Genomic DNA, 23,587 nt, shown 5'->3' on the forward strand with positions numbered 1-23,587 from the left:
GCAAGAATTTAAGATGAAAGCACAGCAGAAGAGCGAGTTTTAAAGCCTGTAACAACATATAACAACTTTTCCTTCATAATTGCTTGATGCATGAGGAAGAAATAGTCTAGGTAGCCAACAGCGGTTGTTTTAACATTCTGGATACACTGGAGCTTGGTAAGCAGTAAACAGAGGAAAACAAGTACCATTTCATTACTTTACTGCACAATAGGACATTCAAAGCAGCTGGGGTACAGAGGATTCCCCTACTGCAGGGCTTTCTACAGAATAAAGAGCATTATTCCAGTAAACCCCACAGGGGATACATCCCAGCATTTCTCCCGAGACCAAATATTATATTTTTTTTTTTTCAGGGCTAAAATGAATACTGATGTATTCCCTAGCCTGCAAAATGCAGATAAATCTCTCAGATTTATATGATGCAAAAACAATGCATTCAGACCATGTCAGCAGTCATTGCTATTGTCTTTTAGCCTTTCCACTTATCTATCGAGGGAGAAACAGTAAGACATTTCCTTTCTCAGGACACTGCTTGCATCTCCCTTTCCCCATCCATCCCTGCACACGTCCGCAGGAGGATCAAAGGGATGGCGCAAACCTGCAAGAATCCCCGTGGGAACACACAGCGCATCTTCCATGAGGATTTTGGAAGGTTTCTAAGGAACAAACCTCTTGTCCAAATTGCCCGAGGAGCTTTTAAACCTTTCACACAAGTAACAGATAACCCCCAAACTCAATTTTGGGGTGAATCTTGCACAGGCGAGCCCACCTCCTGCCCAGCCTCCCAGGACAGGCTTAGCAGCAGGCGTGAGCAGGTACATCGAGCACAGATGTTCCAACAGTCATCTCAGAGAGGGAGGGGAAAAGCAAACTCAGATAGAAAAAACTAATCAACCTTGGAAAATAACCCCCTCCCCCCCAAGTTTTTCTTTCAAGCTGTAGAGAAAGGCTTTAGCTCAGCCCTCCCTTAAATACTGCCATTTTTGGGGAGGAACAATGCTGAAAATCCTGAGATTTTTGAAAACTAAGATGATGGCACATCGAAATTAACAGGGACGTGGAGGCCTCGTGCTCAGCCAGGCCCTCCAGATACTGCAGAAGCCACCAGAAAGGCTCCACTGAGAGCAAAGGGGGTTGTGGTAGACCCAAAGGACTTAGTTTTATGGCTTCTTACGTGCATGAAGATACACAAGAGCATTAAGTGGGATTTTCAGAAAAGCCAAATGAGTAAAACAGGAACTGAAACTTTTTTCTTACCCCTCAGATTGCTGAGCACCACCCAAGCACACACCTCCCAAGCCCGAACTACCTGCTTCCCTGGGAAATGACAATTTGCTTTTGCTCAGAGGCCAAATGCACTGTATCCCACCAAAACCAGCCGTCACACGTTTAATTTTAAACAATCCCTGTTTATATGGGGGGCCATGAACGGTGAACAGCCCTGAGGGCTATTAAATAGAGACACCATCTCTGGCCTAAGAAACACCCAGGCCACGGATAACCAGGTTCCAGGAGAGCAGGTAAGTGTGACGGAGTTACACATTCCTGCTCTGTACTTACACTCTCCCAATGCTTTTGGTCACGGGGCACTGGAATGCTGGCAATGTCCAGCTTTAGAGTACTGAATTTAGCCATTTCAACATAATGTTTCACAATAAAATAGAATAAAAATAATAATTAAAAAAAAAAGAAGTATCCGTAGGTGTCTCTTGACTGCCACCATAAGCTCTGCAGGACACTTTCTGAGCTTGTATCTGCAACACAAGCTTGGCAAGCACTTACTGCAGAAAGAGGGGAAAAAGCTACTTTTCTATCTGCAGCCTAAACTCCAGCCCATCACTACAGAGCCAGCTCCACCATGCCAGCGTTTAGTCCCACGGGAGCTACAGATACAGGTGCAGATGTTACTGGTCCCATCTCCATCGGCGCTGGCCACTGAGCAGGAACATGCTGCCACTGGAGGCAAGGGCATTTCTCTCACAAGTTGAAGCCACTTTTCTCCCTCTCGAGAGCAAACTCAGCGCGGCTGCCACGCACCCTGTGCATCCGCTGTCCCTAATGTGCAAAAATGCATCAATCCCATCACCTGTCTCAACATCTGAACATCAGCAAGAACAAGATCCCACAAGCTAAGGTAATAAATCCAGAGCGGTCATCCCAGTGGCAGCTCAGGGAGTGAGCCTGGCTTATAAAAAACAATCCTTTTCAGGGGTGTAGCAATTTTAAGAGAGAAATACAAGCACAAGTATTAGGGCACAGCAGGCCCAGCCTTGGCATCATCCTGCTTCAACTCCCCCTCCTCCTCCCCAGCGCAGAAGGAATCTGCTCTTCTTTTCTCCCTGTACATACGCTTACACGCATTTTGTCAGTGTATTTGTGTATTTGAGTATGTTTATTGCCCATCCTGGTTACGTGGGGCTGCGTAACAGCCTCCTCGATGTACGCGCTAGCATTCAGTGCCTAAGACAAGCCGATGTGAACACCTTCCTCTGCTCTCCAAAATCACCCTCCAGCATCTGCATTCGTTGCACTCCCATGTGCAATAATTTTTTTGTCCACACTGGCGGCAGGTGTTTATTAAAGACAGAAAGGGAAGCAGCACAGACACGAACACATTCAGTAGCTCATCCCTAATTGCCTTCATCCCACTTCCACTGCAGACAGTCCCTCCAAAGCTGCCCCAAGCTTTATTCTCTTTTAATCTATCAGTCCTAATGATAATATTTTTGCGTTCACTGACACACGCTATCCCCACTCCACCTCCCATAGACACACACATTTACGAGGGAGGCGGCACTGGATGTATTCCTAGTTATTTATCCTCCCGTTGATGCGATGACTTGCTGCGACACATCTTTCAAAATCAGCTAAACAAAGCCACCACTGAAACTGGAGGAAGAAGATAGATTAAATTAAGAAATAAAAAAAAATAATCCAGGCCAGATGGTATTAAGAAGTTTCATATCCCATCCACAACTCCGAATGTCTGGAGACACAGAGGAAGCTATTTTCAAAGCCAGGCACCAGTTGTTAGACCCACTTGTACACGGCTCTGCCAGGCTTGTTTCTCCCCCTTTCCTTCCAAATTGTTTCTGAGCCTTCCTCTTACTCTTGTGCAAAAAGACATAAATAAATCTAAAAGTAAAGCAAAATCCAGACAAATGCAGAAAAAAAAAAAAAAAAAAAGAGGCACATATTTTTATCGGTAGATTAAAGCATAGGACAAGTGTTACCTTGAGAGCTGGCAGCTGCCCCTGCGAGTCTGGATGGAGCCTGGCCCCAGAGCATCTCCCACAGCACAAACAGCGGCTGCGGCGGGAGGTGAGTTCCCACGTTATCCATCAGCACAAACCACCGGGGCTTTGGAGCCTGAGCATCTCCTCCAGCATCACCCGAGTCACCAGCCCTAAAGTCATCCACAGCCCCAGGCAAGGAGTCAAAACTCACGCCCGTGTGCTGCTGAATCCCCTCTTAAAGCCTATTCTGAGTATGGGGGTGGGCACTTAGGCAAGGTTGAGATCTTATGCCGAGCCCCTCCTTAGCCACACAGGACATAATTCTATCAGAGAAATTTTAGGGGCTCTCAGAGCCCAAGGGTGACATTTCCAAAGGCACCCAAGGCAGTTGGGAGCTGCTTCAGAAAATGGCACCAACTTCAAAAAGTGACTTAACAGCCTCTAGGGGAAAAAAGAAAAACGACTCTGAGGCATCTCTGCCTGACGTTAACCACTGAGGTCCTGGCTACTTTTCCAGCAATTGCATCTAAACCTACCAGCTGGCTCTCAGCTGCCAGCTCCGAATCTGGCCCCTGCATGGGGCTGGTACCCCAGCAAGCCAGCACATCCCTACCATGAGGTTTCCAGCAGGTGCCCACGGCCAATGGTACTTCCATTACTGCGACAGAGCCCACCTCAGAACTACCACACACCCCGTGGTGAGCGCTCCTGTCTCACCCCCAACATGGGAGACGTCACGTTACCCCTGCTGTTGCCAAAAGATTTTTCCTTCATCATACAGTTACTTTAAACCCTTTATTTTCAATTAAGGGCAGCCTACGCTCCCAGGCAGGCAGCTTAGGAACCTTCCATCCTGCACAACACCATGTTGGGCCTTTCCTTGGGACACCAGGTCTTACCACTGCACACTGGTGCTCTAACAACAAGAAATAAGGAGCACAGGTTCAAGAGAAACATGGAGTTTGTCTCCTACACTAGAAGAGGGGATCAGGGATAAAAAAAGCCCAGTAAAAGTGAAACCCTTCATGAGCTACCTGAAAGCCTTCAACTCTTGTTTCCCCATGGTCAAAGTTAGGAAAACCACCACCACAAAGAGCTCCAATGGCAAAATTAAACATTTCCAGAACTGTTACCATACCTCAGTTTGCAGCACCAAAGCTGCACAAAGCCTTGTTTAGTGCAGCGAGCAAACCCAACTGGATTTTAGAATAAATTGACGTGCTGTGTCACTACTCACCCTCGGGCCGATGTCCCCTGCTTCACCCTGCGCATCAGGCAAAACAGCAAGGGTCAGCTATTAGAGTTCACATTTCAACCACGAAGGACCAAGCGCGGGGTCAGCTGGACGCGGGAACAGCACACAAGGGAAGTGGCAAGAGTCCTATTGCTTAACGTATTCAAAACCAGGGAGGAGAAGGGCTTGAGACAACACAATAGGGAATGATTCTGCCCTGGCAGGCGATGAAACAGATAATAAATCAGAACTAGCGGACTGTTTCCAACTCTAAGGCTCCCCTAGCAACTGCTTATGTCCTACACATGCGAGGATTAACATCACTTTCAGTACAGCAACAACCTTCTTTGTCGTGGGAGGATGTCATGCAAACAGAGCAATGGAGCCCACAGCCTTGCTCTTGGAGAACAGCAAGAAGAGAGTTGCATGCCACTCTCCTAACCCTGAAGGGGTTACCAGGAACCCTACAGCATAGATGAGCTTTAAGGCCGTATTTATTCTTCCTACATTTTTGCAAATTCTTTCTGCCTTCCCCCCTTCCTGGGGCTTTTCCAAGAGCCACCTGAGGACGTGCGGTCACAGCTCCGCGTCCCAACAGAACCCAATGGTAACGTCATGCTGGCATATTGGGGTAATCTGAACTGAAAGAATTACAGCAGAAGGAAGATATAAAGTTGCTTCCCCAAAAGCCACATGTTAACGCAGGCTTTACCTTTTCCCCTTTTGGTCCTGGAGGTCCCTGGAAATATAATAAGAAAGATCCGAGTCAAGAAACAGCAGAATCATCAATGCACACAACATCAAAACCACGGAGACTGCATTCATCGATTCACAAACCTGAGCCACATTCGCTACTATTTTAAGTTATACATGCTATTATTTTAAGTTATACACTGCTTCATACGAGCAGCACGCCACCAAAAAGCGCCAAGGAGGTCCTGCCTGGTCTTGCCAGGACAGAGGAGCAGGGAAGGACGAGGGCAGGGCAGGCAGCGTGACAGCCGCTCGCAAACATGTGACTCTAAATAGATGCAAGGGATTTCTTGAAGTATTAAATCACTTCTAGAAAAACACATGCTCAGCATATCATTACAACAATTATACATCTGTTTGAAATAAACAAGGAGGATGGGCTGCTTTCTTTGGCCTATTTGCTGAAGACATAAGTCATCTTCCCCCTGAGCAGCTTTCTGTAAGACAGGCGGGCAGAGACACGCTGCAGCCCCAAAGAGAAGCCGCAGAGCTGCGCTTTGATGTGCCTGCCCCACATCCTCCTTCCAGCACAGAAAAATACTGAATCTTGGGGTTCAGCCCAAATTATGGTGTTTGGCGAAGCAGGACCCAGTGGGGTGCAGTGGGGGAAGGTCAGCAGAGAGGCCGACAGCGGCAGCATCTGCATCCCCACGCAGCACCCCTCCTGCTGTTAATTTGGCTCTAAGCAAGGCTGCTGGCCCCTTGCTCTCATGGAAGAGATCATGAACAGTCTGGTTTGAGTTTGGCCATTTGATAAGTTTGCTTTTTCATGGAGATTTTTCCCTGCCCCTCACCCAGAAGTCTTGCTCCTGCCCGGTGCACAACTGGCATCCCCGTGCCTCCTAAAGGCAGCGGGCGCAGGAGCTCGGGTTTGCGCTGCTCTCCCATTGCGGGGTTTTGCTAATTTAAAGCCAATCCTGAGCACAGCAGTGTGAGCTGGCCTTCCTTTTTTTCCTCTCTAATGCTTTATTTCTAGATTTCTTTTCATTTACATTTGTCATCTTCAAGGGTAGGACAAAAACTAACCACAGCAACGTACAGCTCTAACAAAACACTCCCCAGCTGGCTAGAAATAAGTATCTGGAATAACTTTTCGATTGCAAAGACTGAATGACTTCTGCCCACTTTGAAAATCCCGTTTGATTTAGGACCAGAGCTTGAAAAGATTTCAAATGGTGCCCTCTAGTGAATGTGGTGGAACAGAGTGGGGTTTGGACACAAAATACAGAGCTGCGACCTCCTGCAGCATCCATCCAGCTGAAGGAATCCGAGCTGGCCAGTGTTCATCTAGCGTAAAAATAGAAAAGTTTGTCTTTCTGTAAAGTAAGTAAGAAAAGACTGGAGCACCTGAGTGTCCAAAGAGCTTCCAAGCAAAAAACAAAGTCAAGCAAACAGCTCATACAATGAAGTCCAGGCTGTTCCACAAAGTACTGCACAGACATGGGGCACTCTCAAGCACCTCCCACCCAGGCTCCTTTGGAGGCAAATGAACCCAGTTTGGGAACAATTATTCTTATGAATCCACTTTGTGGTGCCAGCAGCACGCAACCAAGATTATTGACTTTGCTCCTTCCAAGGTGCTACTGGAATTTATTTCCCAAACTTGCCCTGCCACCCATCTCCAGTGTCTCCGCTAGCCAAGGTGGTGCAGGAGGGGTAGAAGCAGCTGAGATGAGCTGACAGGTAAAGAAGAGCTCACCTCTAGCTCTGCCGGCCAGCCCTGGCTCGGAATTTAGAGTTGCACGTTACAAACCACAGAATCATTCTCCTAAATACCATTTTGTCTCCTAAATAGTTATATATGTAGTAATAAACGAGTAATAATTGAGATTCTGTCTTTCTATTGCAGAGCAGCATGAATGAAGAAACATTACATTTGGCACTCCGTGCTACTTACTGGTTTGCCATCCAAACCAAGAGGCCCCTGAAAAGGGAAGGAAAAGACAGTATTATTAAAAAACCAAATAATAATAATAATAATAATAAAAAATCAATTTACAAACCTAGCAATATCGGTCATGCTCTGAAAGAGGCTCTACTTACGTACAGTACAATCTGTGGCTATGTTGTTTATATACCTAATCCTTCATCCATGCAATCCAGCAGGAAGGTTTCACAGAAGTACAGTGAGAGGCGTCAAACAATTTGCAGACTATGAAGGAGCGTGAGAGGAAGCGACAGGATTAGTGACAGGGACAGGGTGACACTGCTCTGGCACAGGGCTCGGGACTCGCTGAGGTTTTTAAAGACTCTAAGAGAGCAGCAGTAAAACGCGCCTGAGTTGGTTAAACTGAGCAGGTCCTGGGAGTGAGTCACGTCTACCTTAGACCTGAACCATCTGTTCTATCAAAAGGCCTTGCTGAAACTCTACCACTTTACCCAAGACGAGGGGATCGGCCATCACCCTCAGTCCATAATGGTAAATCTTACTGATGGGAAGGGGGCTCTTGCTGTGGAGGAAGGAAGAGTGCATCTGCCCCGTAGGCTGATACCTGTGTGCTTTGCTCATCTGTAGTGATACAAAGCTGGAAATGTGCTTGTATTTGCAGGACCAAGCACTTGGTCACCCCAGTTCTCCCCTTTCTAGGGTTGCTGCAGAAGCACACAGTAAATCAACATGATAAACTGTTATTTCCCCATTGTTTCTGGCATCCAGCCCTTAATTAACGTGAAGCCACTGAACGTATTGGGCCATACAAAACCCTGCTTTTGAGAAAGGACGCACATGGGGAGAGGAAGCACAGATGCTCTAAGGCCTGCAGACAAAACCAAAGCTGCCCCTGCTGTCAGCTGGAGCTGGCACTCGAGGATGAAGAGAAGCAGTTCAAAACTCAGTAGTTACGGTAAATCCCAGAACAACTGCATTCCCACCTACCCACGACCTGCTGCCTGAGAACTCAAAACCTTTCCTCATTCAAACCCAAAGAAGGCTCAGCCCTACAAACCGTTCCTGAACAGACACGCCATGACGGTTGCGAGTCAGCAAAGCCCTCGGACACCCGATTCGTTTCCAGACTTTCAATACGCTTTGCTGGGTGAGGACTCCCTCCGGATGGAGCCTGTCCCCACGGCAAAGCCTGAGCCATCACTGCAGCACGGTCCTGTGATCTCAAACCCAGCCCCAACTGCTGCAAATCCCAGGGCTACACTTGGAAAACAGTACCTTGGGATGAGCACCTGCTCCCTCTCATGCCTGCCCAGCACAGCCACACGTCTGCGGCACAGGCACATCCTCCTGGCTCCCTCTGCAGAGGTGCTGGGCTGAAACACCTTCCCGAATTACAGCCCTGTAAACCTGGAGGACCCACCGAAGCAAATGTAGGTTGGTCTACCATGTAATGCAACGACACAGCATCAAAGTTTTCTGTATTTCTCAGGGAACCTATTAGGGTGAAGGTTTTTTTCCTTTCAGCTTAAATTTGTGAAAATTGAGCAACAAAGAGAAAGGTGTGTAAGAGAAGCCCAATGGCTGCATTAAAAATAGCATCCTTCCAGCTTACAGCTCTGGCCATCAATAAGGAATAAATCAGTCTGCAGGGGCTGTGGTGACTGGGCTTGGAATACAAAACCCTGGGACACGCGCAGCTCTGTGAGGAAAAAAGAGGTAAATCCAGGCGGCTGAATCCTGGGCAGGGCATCGGTGCCTGTGTTATAAGGACTGGGGGACATGTACAAGAGATGTTCACCTGGAAATAAATGAGGATTTCTTTACACATGAGATTTCTGAAGTGACCAAACATAGGTTATACAGTTCACATGATGTGTATTGTTTCTCATAAGGAGTTATCATTACATGACTGCTACATAAAACAGTAGTGAAAAATAGAAACGAATACAGTTGCACCCATTAATGCAAATCTTGCCGGTCACAACCAAACTACTACTCCTTCCCCCAGCATCCCCTCCATACTTTATACCACCTGCATTCCTTACATTACTGGGAAAGGCATCAGGTCCAGAGAGCATCTTTTCTAAAACCCTGGTTGTTTGAGGTGGTTCACCTGAGGCTCCCGGTGCAGCTCTCTGACCTCCAGAAGACAAGATGTGGGACCTGGGCAGAGAACTGGCAGCACATTCAACTTCTCAAGGGAGTAGAAGTCCCAGAGATTTTTTTTTTTTTTTTTAAATTTACAATACCAATTCATCAGCTTTTAGCTATTCTTGTATCAGTCCGCAAAGGGACATCCAGAAGGAAAAACAATGGCCTATTCAAAGGATGTTTGTTTGAGGGAAAGCATTTAATGCTTGGGAGAAACAATACCCATTGGGCTTTCAAAGGGGCTCTTGGCCAGCCGTGCTGCTGAATGGACAAGACTAACTCAGGCTTTTAAATGACTCGTTAGTCTGGGCTGGAGATTTAATTGACTCTGCTCTACCTGCCCAGCCAAACGTCTGTGTGAGCCAAGGCAGCCAGAGGATTGCATGTGTAAAGCAGGAGAGAGCATCTGAAATCTGGGCTTGCTCACCTGATTACCTGCAACTTTCAGGAGCACCCATGTGTTGAGATCATTATTGTCTTTTATTTGAGTTCTACTCCCTGTCATTTTAATTAAAGATGAAGGAATCTTTAGTTTATTTGATAACTAAGGAACAGGAAAACAACAAATAACCCCCATTCCCCCAGTCAAAAACCACCTCTATAGAAGTTTTCATTTTGGAGGGACAAAAAAGATAAAAAAAAAAAATTCATCATTTCCACTTCAACAACCAGCACAAAGTGTAAGAAAAAAAGGTGCGTTTTCTGGACACCCCATTACAGGGCCCAAGTAAGAGAGAGCACCACCGCAGCTTCATGCTATGCTTTTCATCCAGGGATAGATTTCATTCGTGCCTTTGCCCACTCTTGGTTACAAGCCTTTCGCTCCAAATCACACACGCAGTGAGGCTCTTTACACAATTAAATGCTCACTACATCGAGAGGGGATGAACCTTCTGCCGAGGACAAACCTGATGCTTTAAGACAAGGTAGAGAGAAAATTCAATCACTTCCCCCAAAGCATGGTTCTGCCAAACCCATCACTGCACCAGCCAAGCAGGACAAACCCACCAGGTGCTTCAAGGAAGACAACACTGATACAGCCCCAGCCAACATTGTCCGGTGGATGTCAGAGCCCACTCCTAGCTGTAATTAACTCAGATCTCATTTTCTGACACACATACCAGTAAGAACCACCTGCGCTTAGTGCCAGGTCAACTCATTATATTATTTATATAATATATTTTATGGTATACCTTCATGATATATTATTTAATGATAAATATTTATACAATGAGGCTGAGAATGCAGGCACAAGTCAGATAAGACATTGGTGCTTGAGCAGAGCTTGTTACTACGTCACGGGCTCTTGCTGCATGCCTTAGTTTGGCCATGCAACATTTCAGCTTCAGCGGAAGGGGCCACCATTCAGTTACGTTTCAAAACAAACATTGATATTTTTGCTTTGTTTCGCTGTAGAAGCTCAGAAGTCTTGAGATGTAGCACCAAAATATCTTTGCAAAACTGAGATTCAGCCAATGCTGAGAGCAGCTGGAGGCTTGGGAGCAGAGTTTTAGGTCCACCAAAGTGGGAAGACCCAGAGCTTGAAAGCTCCGATTCACATGCAAAAGCTCTTCCAATAAATAATAAGCATTTCCCCCGCACATTCCTCACTCCTGCTCAGAGCAAGCCTAGGTGCCAGCCTGGCTAACTGGCCCTCTGCCTTTCTCCTCCGGTGCCATTACTGCTGCTGGCAGGGATGTACTTGCTCTAGCAGCGTTACAGGAATTTTAAGGAGGGAAAATATCTAGTGAAACCAAAGCCCAAGATTATTAAGAGGACAATCCTTCTGAGTTGGGAAACATTCTCTCATGGTTATTTTTAATGCTTCCTGCTCTGCTAAAAATTAGCACAGGGGTCGGAAGGAACCCTGCAGTCAAATTTTAACAAATTCAAAAGGCTGCCTTCAATCTCTGCGTCTGTGGTTTCAAAAAATGGTAAAATCTTACATTTGAAAGAGAGAGGAAAGTGTCAGAACAAAGGAGCAGGACAATATTTTAGCATCCCTGGGCAGGGCCCTGGGTCATTAGACGGCGTGGTCTGCAGTGCAGCCAGGGAACAGGGATCGTCCTTTCCTATAGGCTACGCTGTAAATCTTTGCAAGTGGGACGGGGTCTGCTGGCCATGCGGTTCATCAGCACATTTTTGTACAAGAAGAAAGCTCTAGCAAAAGCTGTGGCCAAGCACGCCCTGCCAGCCCCGTCACAAGGGAAGTGGAGAATGGCAGCCAGGTTGCTGTGGCTACTGCAAGCTTCCCAGCTGAAGGAAAAGGGCAGAAGAGGGACCGAGAACTGAAATGCGAGTCCTCTAAATAGCAGCTGAGAACCACTGGTGCTAACTGCAAATGAGCTGAGTACAAGAAGTGCTCTGGGATGTCACCTCGTCCTCGTACCCAATTACTGCAACCCCTTCCTCCCGCCATGAAGTCCTCAGCACTGAAGGACCGGCAGCCCTTATAAAAAAACAGGTTTCTATTCCATCCAATAACACCTCTGCTACAGTAATCATTTGCCCTTCCAAACAGCATTTGAATATCTGTGAAGAGACAGACTGTACGTGTGAAGTTGGTCATACGTAGAATTATCCTGCGCACGCACTGACTGCAATGGCTGTGAGCCTGGACAAGTCCTTGGTGGGAGGTTCCTCCTGCATCTGCCGTGACCTCTGGGGTTCCCGGCGTGAGACCCCAAAACCACGTCTGTCTGCGGCACAACACAGCATTGGAAACGTTCCTACCAGGAGCTGTCATATTTAAGCATTAAGATCATTAAAACCATGACAGCTTCACGTTCAACCACATATAGCACGGATGGTCTCACTGGGATGGGCCTGCTGCACAGGGGAACAGCCCTGCACTTATAAATAAATAAATAATATTTTTTCAGCATGAACATGATTATTAGCAATCCTTTGCTAATAATTTTCTCTGTTTCTTTGAAAAAAGCTATTTTGGTATTGTCCAACACAAATTCCCCTTTGGTCCAGGATTCTATTACCCAAAAACTAGTTTTTCATTACTAGGTGACAGGTTTTTCTTCATTTTTTAAAAGCAAATGTCTTCTGCAATTCTCTTAGAAGCACAAACCAGCAATGTTGATGAGGCATGACTTTAAATATTTGTAAGGCTAATTGTTTTAATTTGGAAAATAATTTACACTTGTTATTCCACACACTTTTGTTTAAAAAATGGAAGCAAAGAATATTTGAAAACAGGGAAGCTTAACTAGCTTGGCTGCCCCACAAGGGATACAGGTCTTTTAAACATATTTTCTGTGTAAATCAATAAAATACCTTTTTTTTTTTCCCCTTCTTATTTTCAAAACCGCTAAAAAGTGCAGAGCTCTAAAGTGAGTCCTGATAAATACCCTTTTGCCAGATTTAACAAGGAAACCATTTACACATGCCATTCAGTAAGGTCCCAGTTTTGCGTGACTTCAGTTTTAAATACATCCAACCCTGGTGATTTAGCCAATACCTTTTTGCAAACAGCAGCCCCTCCGGCAGGGCAGGTGGCAGGTAGCCCGGGGGCTGCTCTACCCTCCCCAGGGCTGCTGCCACCGCAAAAGAGCCTGGATGGCACCTACACCCTACCCGAGGTGGGCAGCAAGGCACCGAGAGCACAGCTTTCTGCACGCCAACATCAGCTGATTTACAGTCTTCTCCAAGAAGGTGGGCCAGATGTCATAGAATTAAAAGGTAACTATTTATTTAGCCATTAAGTTGTATTCCTGGATCAAAAACTGCTTTAAACATCAGGCTTCACTAGCACATTTACCATGAGAGCAGCAGGTAAGAGAAATTGCTCCTCGCGGTGGCAGCCCCCATTTGGGAGAGCTCTGGAGTTAAGGCACAGCAGGAGGCACCAGCATTTTCATTCAGCTTCCCTCCATAGACAAAACCCTACACGTGGTACAGCACAAGGTGCAAGAGGACTCTGAAACCCAGGCACAGCTGCTTCTGCCTATACGTGTGTGTTACCCCACGTCTGGAGAGAGCTGGGGGTACAATATTTTGGGGCACAATTCACTGCTACTGAGGTTTTTTGAGAGTTTAATGGGAAACCATCTTCTAGTTTGGCTCTTTCCCTCCTCTCTTGCATTTGCTGCCGCCGTCCTGCATGGCCTCAGAGCCAGGCTCTCCTCCTTCCGCTAGAAAACCCTATTTTATTTTACAGGGAAGGGCAATTAGGAGTTCCCCAAAATCCATCTCCCTGCAACCTGCAGCCCTTCCTGTAACATCTGACCCCAGTTTTGGGGGGGGGATCCCAAGGGGGCTGCTCCGGGCAGCAGGGCAAGCTGATCCCCCCTTGTCAGCAGAGCCCCCTCGCTCTGGCAGCTCTCACCCCTCTTCCTAATTTCTTGCCAAAAAAAGCACTTAAGTGGTGCCCAAAGCATCTGGTGGGGCTCAGCATCACCAACCCCCCAAAAAAGCCCCTCTGAAACCTTTCTTGTGGTGGAACCGTGTCCCATGGCCCAAGCTCACAGCAATAAACCCCCCAACAGAGGCATCAGGTTAACGATGCAGAGCCACAGCCTGATAAGGGCCGAGCGTGTGTTAACAAACCAACCCAAAAACCAACCACAAATCCGTGCTCTATTCCAAAAAAAAAAAAAAAAAAAAAATCTGTCCTCAGACTGCTGGGCGGCCTCAGCCCATTCTTTGATGGAAACGGAGCAGAAAGGAGCAATAATTTGCTAAAAACTTCACCCATAATGCAAACCAGACTGTGGGGCTCTGCAAGGGAGCAGCCCCCTCGGAGGCTGGGCTGGTCCACGCAGGGCATCCGGCGGCCACGCACTGCCAGCCACTGTGACGAGGGCCCAGCACAGGGCACGAACAATTGCAAGGGTTTCTGAAATCCTTAGTAAACAAAAGCAACACAAAAAAAATGAGGGAAAAAAACCCCACCCAAACCCTATCCTGAGAATGTTTATGGGGCAGCACTGGGCTCTGCCCACTGTTCAGTCCCTCCTTGGCATCATCAGTACGGGCTCACCAGAGCACTTGGGTTCCCAATGTCTCTCCCAGTTATGCCAACCATGTTCTTCAGGGCTTCACAGTGGAAATAAGGCACATTTTCTCCATTTCCTTAAACACAAGATGTGCCTCCTTCCATCTGTTCACAGAGGTCCCTCCTTGTTTTACTGGATGTCTTCTCCAAGATGCTCAAGAAAAAAACCTGGAAGCAAATCAAACACCGACTGGTCCAAAGGGGTGGAAAGTAAATGCTGGTCTGGAGCTGCAGGGGACACCTCTTGGGTTTGCGAGCAAGGTTACTCAGACAAAACTCAAAGAAATGCCAAACCAGAGCCGGTTTGTTTGCTTCTCCTGATGCAAGGGAGTACTATGTCCAGCTCTGGAGCCCTCAACAGAAGAAGGACATGGACCTGTTGGAGCGGGTCCAGAGGAAGGCCACGAGGATGATCAGAGGGCTGGATCCCCTCTCCTATAAAGACAGGCTGAGAGAGTTAGGGTTGTTCAGCCTGGAGAAGAGAAGGCTCTGGGGAGACCTTATAGCGGCCTTCCAGTACCTGAAGGGGGCCTACGGGAAAGCTGGGGAGAGGCTGTTGGCAAGGGCACTTAACAATAGGACAAGGAGCAATGGTTTTAAACTAGAGCAGGGCAGGTTTAGGTTAGACATGAGGAAGAAGTTCTTTACAATGAGGGTGGTGAGACAGCCCAGGTTGCCCGGAGAGGTGGTGGAGGCCCCAACCCTGGAGACATTCCAGGCCAGGCTTGATGAGGCTCTGAGCAACCTGATCTAGTTGAAGATGTCCCTGCTCACTGCAGGGGGGTTGGACTAGATGGCCTTTAGAGGTCCCTTCCAACCCAACACATTCTATGATTCTAAGGGGAAGGGAAGGAATCACCGCAGCCAACTGCTGCAAGCACTGCCCCAGCATATCAGTTCAGCTTATCTACTGCTCAGCACCATTTCAGAAGCAAGAGCTCGCTCATCTGTGCATCACATTGCACCAGTTTCCTTCCAAAACAACAAAGTGCTTTTATGGAAGAAAGAGTCCCCTGACTTCCCCCAAAATTCTGAGGCTTAAATGAGTTCCATGTGTTCTGTGCAACTGCTTGTTTCAAGCATTTGGTGCCCAATTGGGTTTTGGATATTTTTTATTTAATGTCCAACTATGAGAGAGGAGACGGCTTCTGTGGTGGGGATGCAGTTTTGAAGCTGGTAAGCAGTTGTTTTGGAGGAATATCGACATTTCAAGCAAACACTTCCAGCCTCTTACTGCTTTTATATTCTCGCCCCACCAGTGCCACCCCTGGCTGACAGCTGCTGTTTAGATTACCTCTCTTTTGCAGTTAATGAGCAAACTTCTTGTTTTTTCTCAGTTTTCCTCTGCCTGCAAACCAAGCCTCCGTACCACACGGCTGTGCCTGAACGCACTGGAAACTGAGATGCAGATGCACCAGCTGCACTCGCACCCAACACGGGGAACCAGAGGAAAAGCCGCACAAGATGCCAGAAACCAAAGCCCTGCTTCAACCAGGCATTGGGTGGTGAAGGACCTTTTCCACCACCCATCCTCACCACCAAACCTCTCCCCCTGCGTGAGCCAGCTTGGGATAAGGCGAGCAGCTGGGTCCAAGTCATCACCCGAAAAGCCGCGCATGTCCTGTATCAGACATCTGCCTCTGCAGAAAAGTTCTCCTGGCCATTTTTGTCAGCTTCTTCACCAGGCCCTCTCCTCTCCTTGGCCAGAAACACTGGAAGTACAGAAGATAAACAAATGCATCTGCAATTCCTCTACTGGGTGGGATATAAGACAATTTTTTATTTTCCCTGTGGAAGAATTACCTCTAAATCAAAAGAAAAATAAACTGCTGCCACGAAGAGCTGGTCTTTACAAAATCATTGTTGTCTCCACATCAGAGAGCCAGTAAACGGACGTAGCAGGAAAATACGCTGGATCTGCTTTCCCTGATTAAAGAGGTTTTCCCCTCTAGGCAGATAATTACGTGAATTGGCCACAAAACTGATATTAAAATAAAATGAAAAAGACTAGAACTACAAAGTTTGCCTTGTAAAATGAATAATTGTTACTTCTGTCTTTTGGACTCTTACTGGGACAAGTATGTGTGCGAAGGACTTCATTCACAGGAGACGCTCCTTGAAGTCTGAATATTTATTAATAAAGATACTCAAGAGAACAAACACAGGACCAAACCCTAAATGACGGTTATGACCTCGATGAACCTAGCTGAGAAAACTAAATAGCCAGCTTACCAACAAAAGCCTTCATTTTGGGGATGAAGGCCGATCACATGACAGTATTTAAAAATATCTAAGTCTAGCAATGCCAGATGTTAAATATGATTTTTTTTTTTTTTTGTAAATCCTGTGCATGCACAACCAACCAAAACACCCATGCTATGTACAGGCACTCCGTGTCTGTGCATGAGCTACCACCCAGGGTCCGGAAAGCATCTGCCTACTGTGAAAAAACAGTAAAAGTCTGAGATCCACACGCTCTTCCCTACAGCCCAAGAGATCTGACCACATAGCGTGGTCTCCCATCCCTCACTTAGGATTTCTGGCAGCCCTCCTGAGGAGTTAAACCACCGCTTGTCGCTCTGGTTTGGGCACGGAGCAATCTCAAACAACGCGCAGCTCCTTCTGCAACTCTCCCATAGTGCACCCGGAGCGTGCCCAAGCAGGGCCTGGAGATAATTGCATAGATGGAGGCAACTCACCAAGTCATCAGGCAGTCCAATTCCAAGTTACTTCTACAGTTCTCCTGTAAAAGCAGTTTATTAACGTCACATCTGGTTTTCTGGTGTCGCCATTTCCAAGACACCTGGCTAAGTGCGTATCTTGGAGCTTTCTGGTAAACTCTGAGGGACCACAATGGGATGGAGGAACTGCCACCAGGAACAAGCTTGGGCACGTGTTCCTCATTTCTCACACATCAGCCTGTCTGCATTCATAATACATTTATGGGTCACACACAAAAATCTTGCACAGACTTTCCCTTGTTATCTACACTAACTGAGATTCTTAATTGCTGGGGAGAAAAAAGTGGGGAGAAAACCCCAAACCCTGCTGGTTATGGCCAAGGTCTAGAGCTGCCACCAAAGCTCCTGTGACCCTGCTCCATTGCACTGGTATCTCACAAGTCAAGGAACCAACTTCCCTCCTGCATGTGCTCCTCCAGCCCCTCTCCCAGACATCAGCTCAGGAAAAAAAACCCCACATTTGGCTTCACTTTACGTCTTGAAAATTAATTAAAAACAGAGTCTCTCATCCTTACAAGTTGATTTCCGGCTATACGCATTACAGCTGACTGTGGATAACTCTGGATTTACAATGCTGTAGCCAAAGGAAGATATTAGCTCACTGCAGGGCTCCCAAAATAAAGTTTCTGAAGATGCTGAGCTGCTTAGCTCTAACAGCTCCTTAGCGTGAGGTGGACTTTAAATACATGAAAATAGCCTGTACAAGAGTATTTCAATTTTGACTGAGCAATTATTCCCCAAAAGCTGTGCCAGCATTGAGTAACCCCTGTGTTGTATCTCTCCTTTACTACAAGTCCATTAATTGATTACAGTGGTGTAGTTACCTGTCAGTAGAAAAGGATGATACCACTCAATATTGAGTAACTTCGAGTAACAAGCTGTATTACTTCTAAGCAGACAGAACTTGAAGCCCTTTTCTCCCTGCCTTCCCAAAGAGTTCCCACCATTAAGAGACAGGCAGGACGATGCCTGGGCTCTTTCAGGCAACACATGAGTGATTTACAAAATTCAGAAGGCAAACATTATATGCTGGAGGAATGAAATGAATAACACTGCTCAAGTAAAAATAGATGCTAATATACTAGGGAAAATTTATAAAATAGGAGACAACTCTGTTTCATATCATATTTTTTTTCTGCAAAGTCTCTTCCCTGCTCTGCTTTTTATTAATGAAGACATGCACATGAAGTAATTCCCCTCATTAATCAGCTCCATTCTTTTGGTTTCTTCCCACTTGAATTGACAACCCTCCATTCGGGATGTCACGTAGCAGCATAGCAGAGACCAATTTTAGGAAGGGATGAGTAGCAGAAGCAGATGAAACTCTCAAGAAACAGGGACTTTGGCTTCAAAAGGCCTCTCCGGTAGACGGGAGGAGGGAAGTGAACGGGTTCTGGTGAACCACAAACGCAGCATCTCTTTGGAAAAGAGGAAAAATACGTAGGAGGACAGCTGAGTAGTTTGAAGGCAAGTATAAAACCATCCCCGTGTGGGGCAGGGAAAGGGACAGGGGCAAGGCTGCTAAAAGCACCACCCGACCATTGCTTCTCCCCTCTATCCATTAATTGACTCCGCTAAACAGCTACATAATGGGAAGATCTGCCTGCACTGAAAGGTCAGCTGCAAGAAGTCTACTCGCAGTTTGTCTCTTCCATCTGCTCCTCATTTTCTGTTTTCCTCCTGCCCAGATGCAGCTGCCCGCCCTGCTAACTAACGTAAGCAGCCGAAAGCCCCGCCGCCTCAGCCCTCTGCACGGCCAACCCCTCTGCTCCCCTCCAGCTTTACGAGGGCAAATGCCCCCCGACACGCTGATGCACTGACAGCACATCAAGCCGAGGGGAAGAACTTCGCAGCCCAGATGCTCCTTGTGGTGGAGAACGCAGCTCGGGACAAGTCCCAAGGGATCCCAGCCCCAGTGCCTGGTCCTACCCAACGAGAAACACATTTCCATTGGCGCAGTGGCCGCACATCTGCTTCTCCTCTGCTCCAGCGTGCCCTCATGCAAAACCAAGCTCAAACTTCGGGGCTGCGCTTCTGTTTGGGGATGGGCCGGGAGGTCTTTCGGCAAAGGCTAAAGGTGTCATCCAAGTCTTCCTCATCAATCTGATCTAAAGGCTGCTGTCTTCTCTTTAGAAAAGCTGGTGAGGGGAAGCACCAGAGCGAAACAATGCAGTTAAACCAGCAGTGGCTGGTGGCCCTCCTGCAGCAATGCCCTCCACGGCAGCAGGGAGACCTCGGCATGCACTTGGACCTGCGCAAAGCCCAGAGAGAGGACAACCGGAGCTCCACCACCACCATACCCATTAGCCACCAGGCAGGTCACTGAGCTGCAGGAACAGCGATACCACCAGGCAGGGCTAACCAAAGGTAGACCAGGTTGCTCAGGACCTTGTCTAGAAAATGGTCATTTTCTCTCCTGAACTGTTCATTTTGCAGCATTTTTGTAACTGTGGGGTTTTTTGTTTTTTACTTAGAGATCACTGCATCTCTAACAAATCAAGAGCTCTGTAATCAATCTGTAATTACCAATTATTCTGGGATTTCTGTATAAAGGAATTATTTATCCTGTAGATTTCAGCCACCAACGCTGCCAAGATCACCCCAGGACACCATCCACTACACACCTGGTGTGTTACTCCAGCCCATCACCACCAGCACAAAGACCCAGAGGAACATCATGGTGTCCTGGCAAGAAGGACCACACAGAGGTCAGATGAGAAAAGCGACCTGCTGGTTCTCCTTCACCTTTGGTGTGGAGCGCTCTGCTTCTCCCCAGAAGTTGTTTTAGGTAATTTTCTCTAAAAAGGATTTCCAAAGATTAGTGGTTTGGCATCAAAAAAAGAGTAAAAACCTCACTGCTCCCTGGTGCCTTCATTTGCATTCTTGCAAGCTCAGGAGGTGCAAGGCAGGCTCTCAGACTAAGCAGATTTGCACCCCAAAACCCAGGAGCTTATGATGATCGCTGCCACCATTACTATGTGCAAATTGCACAGCCAAGATAAGGAAAAAATGAAAAGATTGCAGGTATTTTAGATAGTAAATAGATCTTCTGCCCTTCTCTGCCCTCAGCTCTCCAGAGAGCGCACACACACAATCCACATTCAAGCCCCTACGGAACCTGAATGATAATGAATACAACGGCTCTTAAATCAGCTCTCAGAGACCCTTCTGCCCCCCACGAGCCAGTTCCCTCGGCAGCTAAAGCGAGAAGCACAGTGAGTCATGGGCTTCTGCCTTGCTCACCAGCCACGGGGGTCTGGGAGAGCCCATGGGAGTCACCTCTGCCCGACCTGGGCTGAATGCAATTTCCACCGTGTGTACCTGGGTTACCGGCAGGGGAGAGTTTTTATCTTGCAATTTCGTTATTAAATGCAGTTACAAATCTGGCAGTGCAAGTTTCACCCTTCCGACATCAGCTTTCCTCCTCTGTTAGAAAACCCCCAAAATGGATTAGATTATTGACCTGGGGGGTCAAAAACATTTTAAAAGCCTCCCCAGCACTGCAATTAAAAAAAGAAACAGAAAATCTCAGAAAGGACAAACTTAAGGCAACCTCTGAAGCAGCTGATACTGCAAAGGCGTGTGTATGGCAGCGTGAGCTCATGCCTCACCACGGATATCAAAAAGACTCTTTTTCCCCTAACCTGCCCTTGATATCAAAAGTTCACATTAAACTAATTATCTGCACAGTCTTTGTCCTTCTGCCAAATTTGGCTGAAATGGGCCAAGTTCAAAAGTTACTGGGGGAAGGGGAGAGAAGACAGACCCCATGCAGCCCATAGGAACCTATGCTGAAATTCAGGCCAAGGTATATGCTGTTATTCATGTTCGAGATGTCAAAACTAAGTCAAACAAGACCTGAAAAGCAACAAAACCCAACACTCTTCGTAGCTGTTACCGTAACATTAGCAGGATATGCCATAGTCCTAAAAATAGAAACTAAATCCTCTCTGTGGTTTAAAAAATAATAATGAACCTATAGAACTTCATAAAGAAGAAACTGTTTCTGCTGTAAAGTTTTATTGTAGGGCACAAACCCCTCCCCTTAAGATGTTAACTATAAAAATACTGAAAGCATCTTATAAAAGCTGTTTTCTGTTTGGGCCCCAACTCCAGAGCTCTGGTTCACTCAACCCTTTAAAGCTTCCACTGCCTGCAGCTCAGCTATACATCAGCAGCTCACAAATAAACTCAAAGCCCTGCTAGCCAAGAGATGCACATGTTACCAGACCTATCTCTGACACCAAACACCGTTTAATATCCAGTTGTTACTTCTGCATTTGCACCACATCTACCTCCTGAAACAGCTTGGAGATTATTTGATCACCCTGAAGGGAACTAAATAATTAAATCAATTTGACTATGCAACTGGATGTAACAAACGGCATCCATAGGCTTCTGCAGAATAAGACTCTTGAGCCTGATTTACGTTTAGTTTTCTCCTTCTTCAGGCACACACGTTACTTTAGAAATGCAATTATTGTCACCTTATTATTAGATAAAGCTAATTAGTGTAGCCTCGGCCACGTGGATGCGGTAATTCAGCATTTGCTGGGTTTGGCTCAGCCAGTTTTGCAAAGTCAGGAAAAAGACCAGCCACACAGCTCGCCTGCACTGCGGGTCCTGGGGGGGGAACCTTTCAGCCACATTAATGCCATTTTCCTAGTGCAGCTGTGGCAGCAGAGCCGGAGGTCACTGCCAGTCCCCGACACCATCCTGGAGAGCTGGAGCAGCACCAAAATCCCCCACAAGGAGTGGGATGGACACGGTGCTGGGGCTGCCCACCAGGACAGGCTGGGGGGATGCTCCATCTGAGGGAAAAGTCACTATTTCCTTCCAGCATTTTCATTTTTCAGAGGTCTGCAACTAAAACCCACACAGAAGAAGAGTGTAAACCTGCCACGGGCACTGCTACTCCCAAAGTGGTTAGTCACATCCCTCAAGAGCAGAAAGCCACCCTTAAAGCTGCCTTTAAAGAGTTCAATTGGAATAAAGTCTCCCACCTTAATTTCGAATAAATCAAACTCTTCAGGTACCGCCTGAGGGAGACAAACCACCGCACTGCGCCTGCCCCGGCCCTCCTTCCCCTGGAAATCAGCAGCCCCGCTGGCTCGCAGCCTTCTCCCACCCTTACGGATGCAACAGCAGCACAGGCTTGTTCTGCAAAATTACCCCAATCTCACACCTCTTCCCTTCTGGGGCCAGTGCCACTGGGGAAATGCTGCTGTCTTCCCCAGGGAGGTTCACAGGGGCCCAGGGGAAACGAAAAATGAAGACAGCTCTGGTATTTCCCTTCCAATCCTCCTCCCTTGAGCTCCCAAGTCCATCACACACAGAAAATTCAATAGATGTTTCTGTGGTTTATGGGCATTCAGGGGGAACCAGGCCAGGACACAAGGTGGCACAGACAAGGAGTGAGTTTTCCTAACACACTCCTTCAGTACACAATGAGGGGAAAAAAAAAGGGGGGGGGGGGCATCAACCACAGGAAGAAGGCTAACTACTTTTTTTTACCTTATAAATGGAACAGCAGGGCAAATAGCCAAGAAGCCCCTTCCAAGCCCCTTCCAGAGCATCAGGCAGTGCAGGACTTGCTGCATCCATTCAAAAAGCAGGAGCAGAGCTGGGACGGGGCTGTGAACATGGAGGATCTACACAGTGATTTTTACCAACCCATTACACTGAGTGCAGGGACGGGAGTCACTCCCTGATGAGCCATCGAGCCCCTCGGAGCCAGAGCACCATGGCTGTCCGAGTGCATAAAGGGGACCCGGGGAGCCAGCCACCAGGCTGCAGCCTGGGACCTGGCCAGAACAAGGTCTCTCTCCTCCTGCAGAAAGCAGCTCAGAGCCTGTAACGGCCCAGACGATCAGCTTTATTTCTCCCCCAGAAGACACCTCCCTCTAACACAGAGACATTTCAGTGGCGCCCATGGGCATGGGAAGGGCAGCACATGCCCAATTACGCTTCTGAGCCTCTGCAAAATCTCTGCTTGCTGACAGGCTCTGCAGGACACTTCTGTCCCAGGGAAAAATATTTGGAGATGGGCAAATGAGGACATACCTCAACACCTGAAGCTCTTTCACCAGTGTCCCCAGATTTGGCCACCTACAGCTGTAAGTGGAACAAACCCCAAAGCCTTCACTGCCTTTGCAGTCCAGTGAACTCTTAGGCCAGAGTGTGACGAAAGGGGCTCAAGTATTTAAGGGCTTGATCATCTACCACCAGAGAGGTGATAGATACCCCATCCCTGGAAACATTCCAGGTCAGGTTGGAGGGGGCTCTGAGCAACCTGATCTAGTTCAAGATGTCCCTGCTTGTTGCAGGAAGGTTAGACTTGATGGCCTTTAAAGGTTCCTTCCAACCCAAACTGTTCTATGGTTCTATTTCATCCCTATAAACATTAATGGAGAATATTGCACAGGCTCCTAAGTTTTAGGGCTAAATCTGTCAAAAGCTATCACTGATGGGAAGGAAGAAGGGAAAAAAAAAAAAAGGAGACCGAGACAGGCAAAGAAAACCAAGTGTCATGGAAAAGATGGAAAAGACCACAGAGTGCAGATTAGAAGAGAATAA

The 23,587-nt window shown here is 47.2% G+C and overlaps 1 protein-coding gene across 1 annotated transcript in view; it reads right to left on the reverse strand.

Annotated features, from left to right (window-relative positions):
- Positions 1–23,587, reverse strand: part of COL23A1 (collagen type XXIII alpha 1 chain) — a 195,573-nt gene that overhangs the window by 20,551 nt on the left and 151,435 nt on the right. The window contains exons 6-8 of the mRNA XM_074604048.1: positions 7,121–7,147; positions 5,183–5,209; positions 4,474–4,500 (exon numbers count right to left, since the gene is read on the reverse strand). Coding sequence (XP_074460149.1) covers positions 4,474–4,500; positions 5,183–5,209; positions 7,121–7,147 — 81 coding nt within the window. The remainder of the gene's footprint in view (positions 1–4,473; positions 4,501–5,182; positions 5,210–7,120; positions 7,148–23,587) is intronic.

Source organism: Larus michahellis, chromosome 11, assembly GCF_964199755.1.
Source record: "Larus michahellis chromosome 11, bLarMic1.1, whole genome shotgun sequence".
Taxonomy (NCBI): Eukaryota; Metazoa; Chordata; class Aves; order Charadriiformes; family Laridae; genus Larus; species Larus michahellis.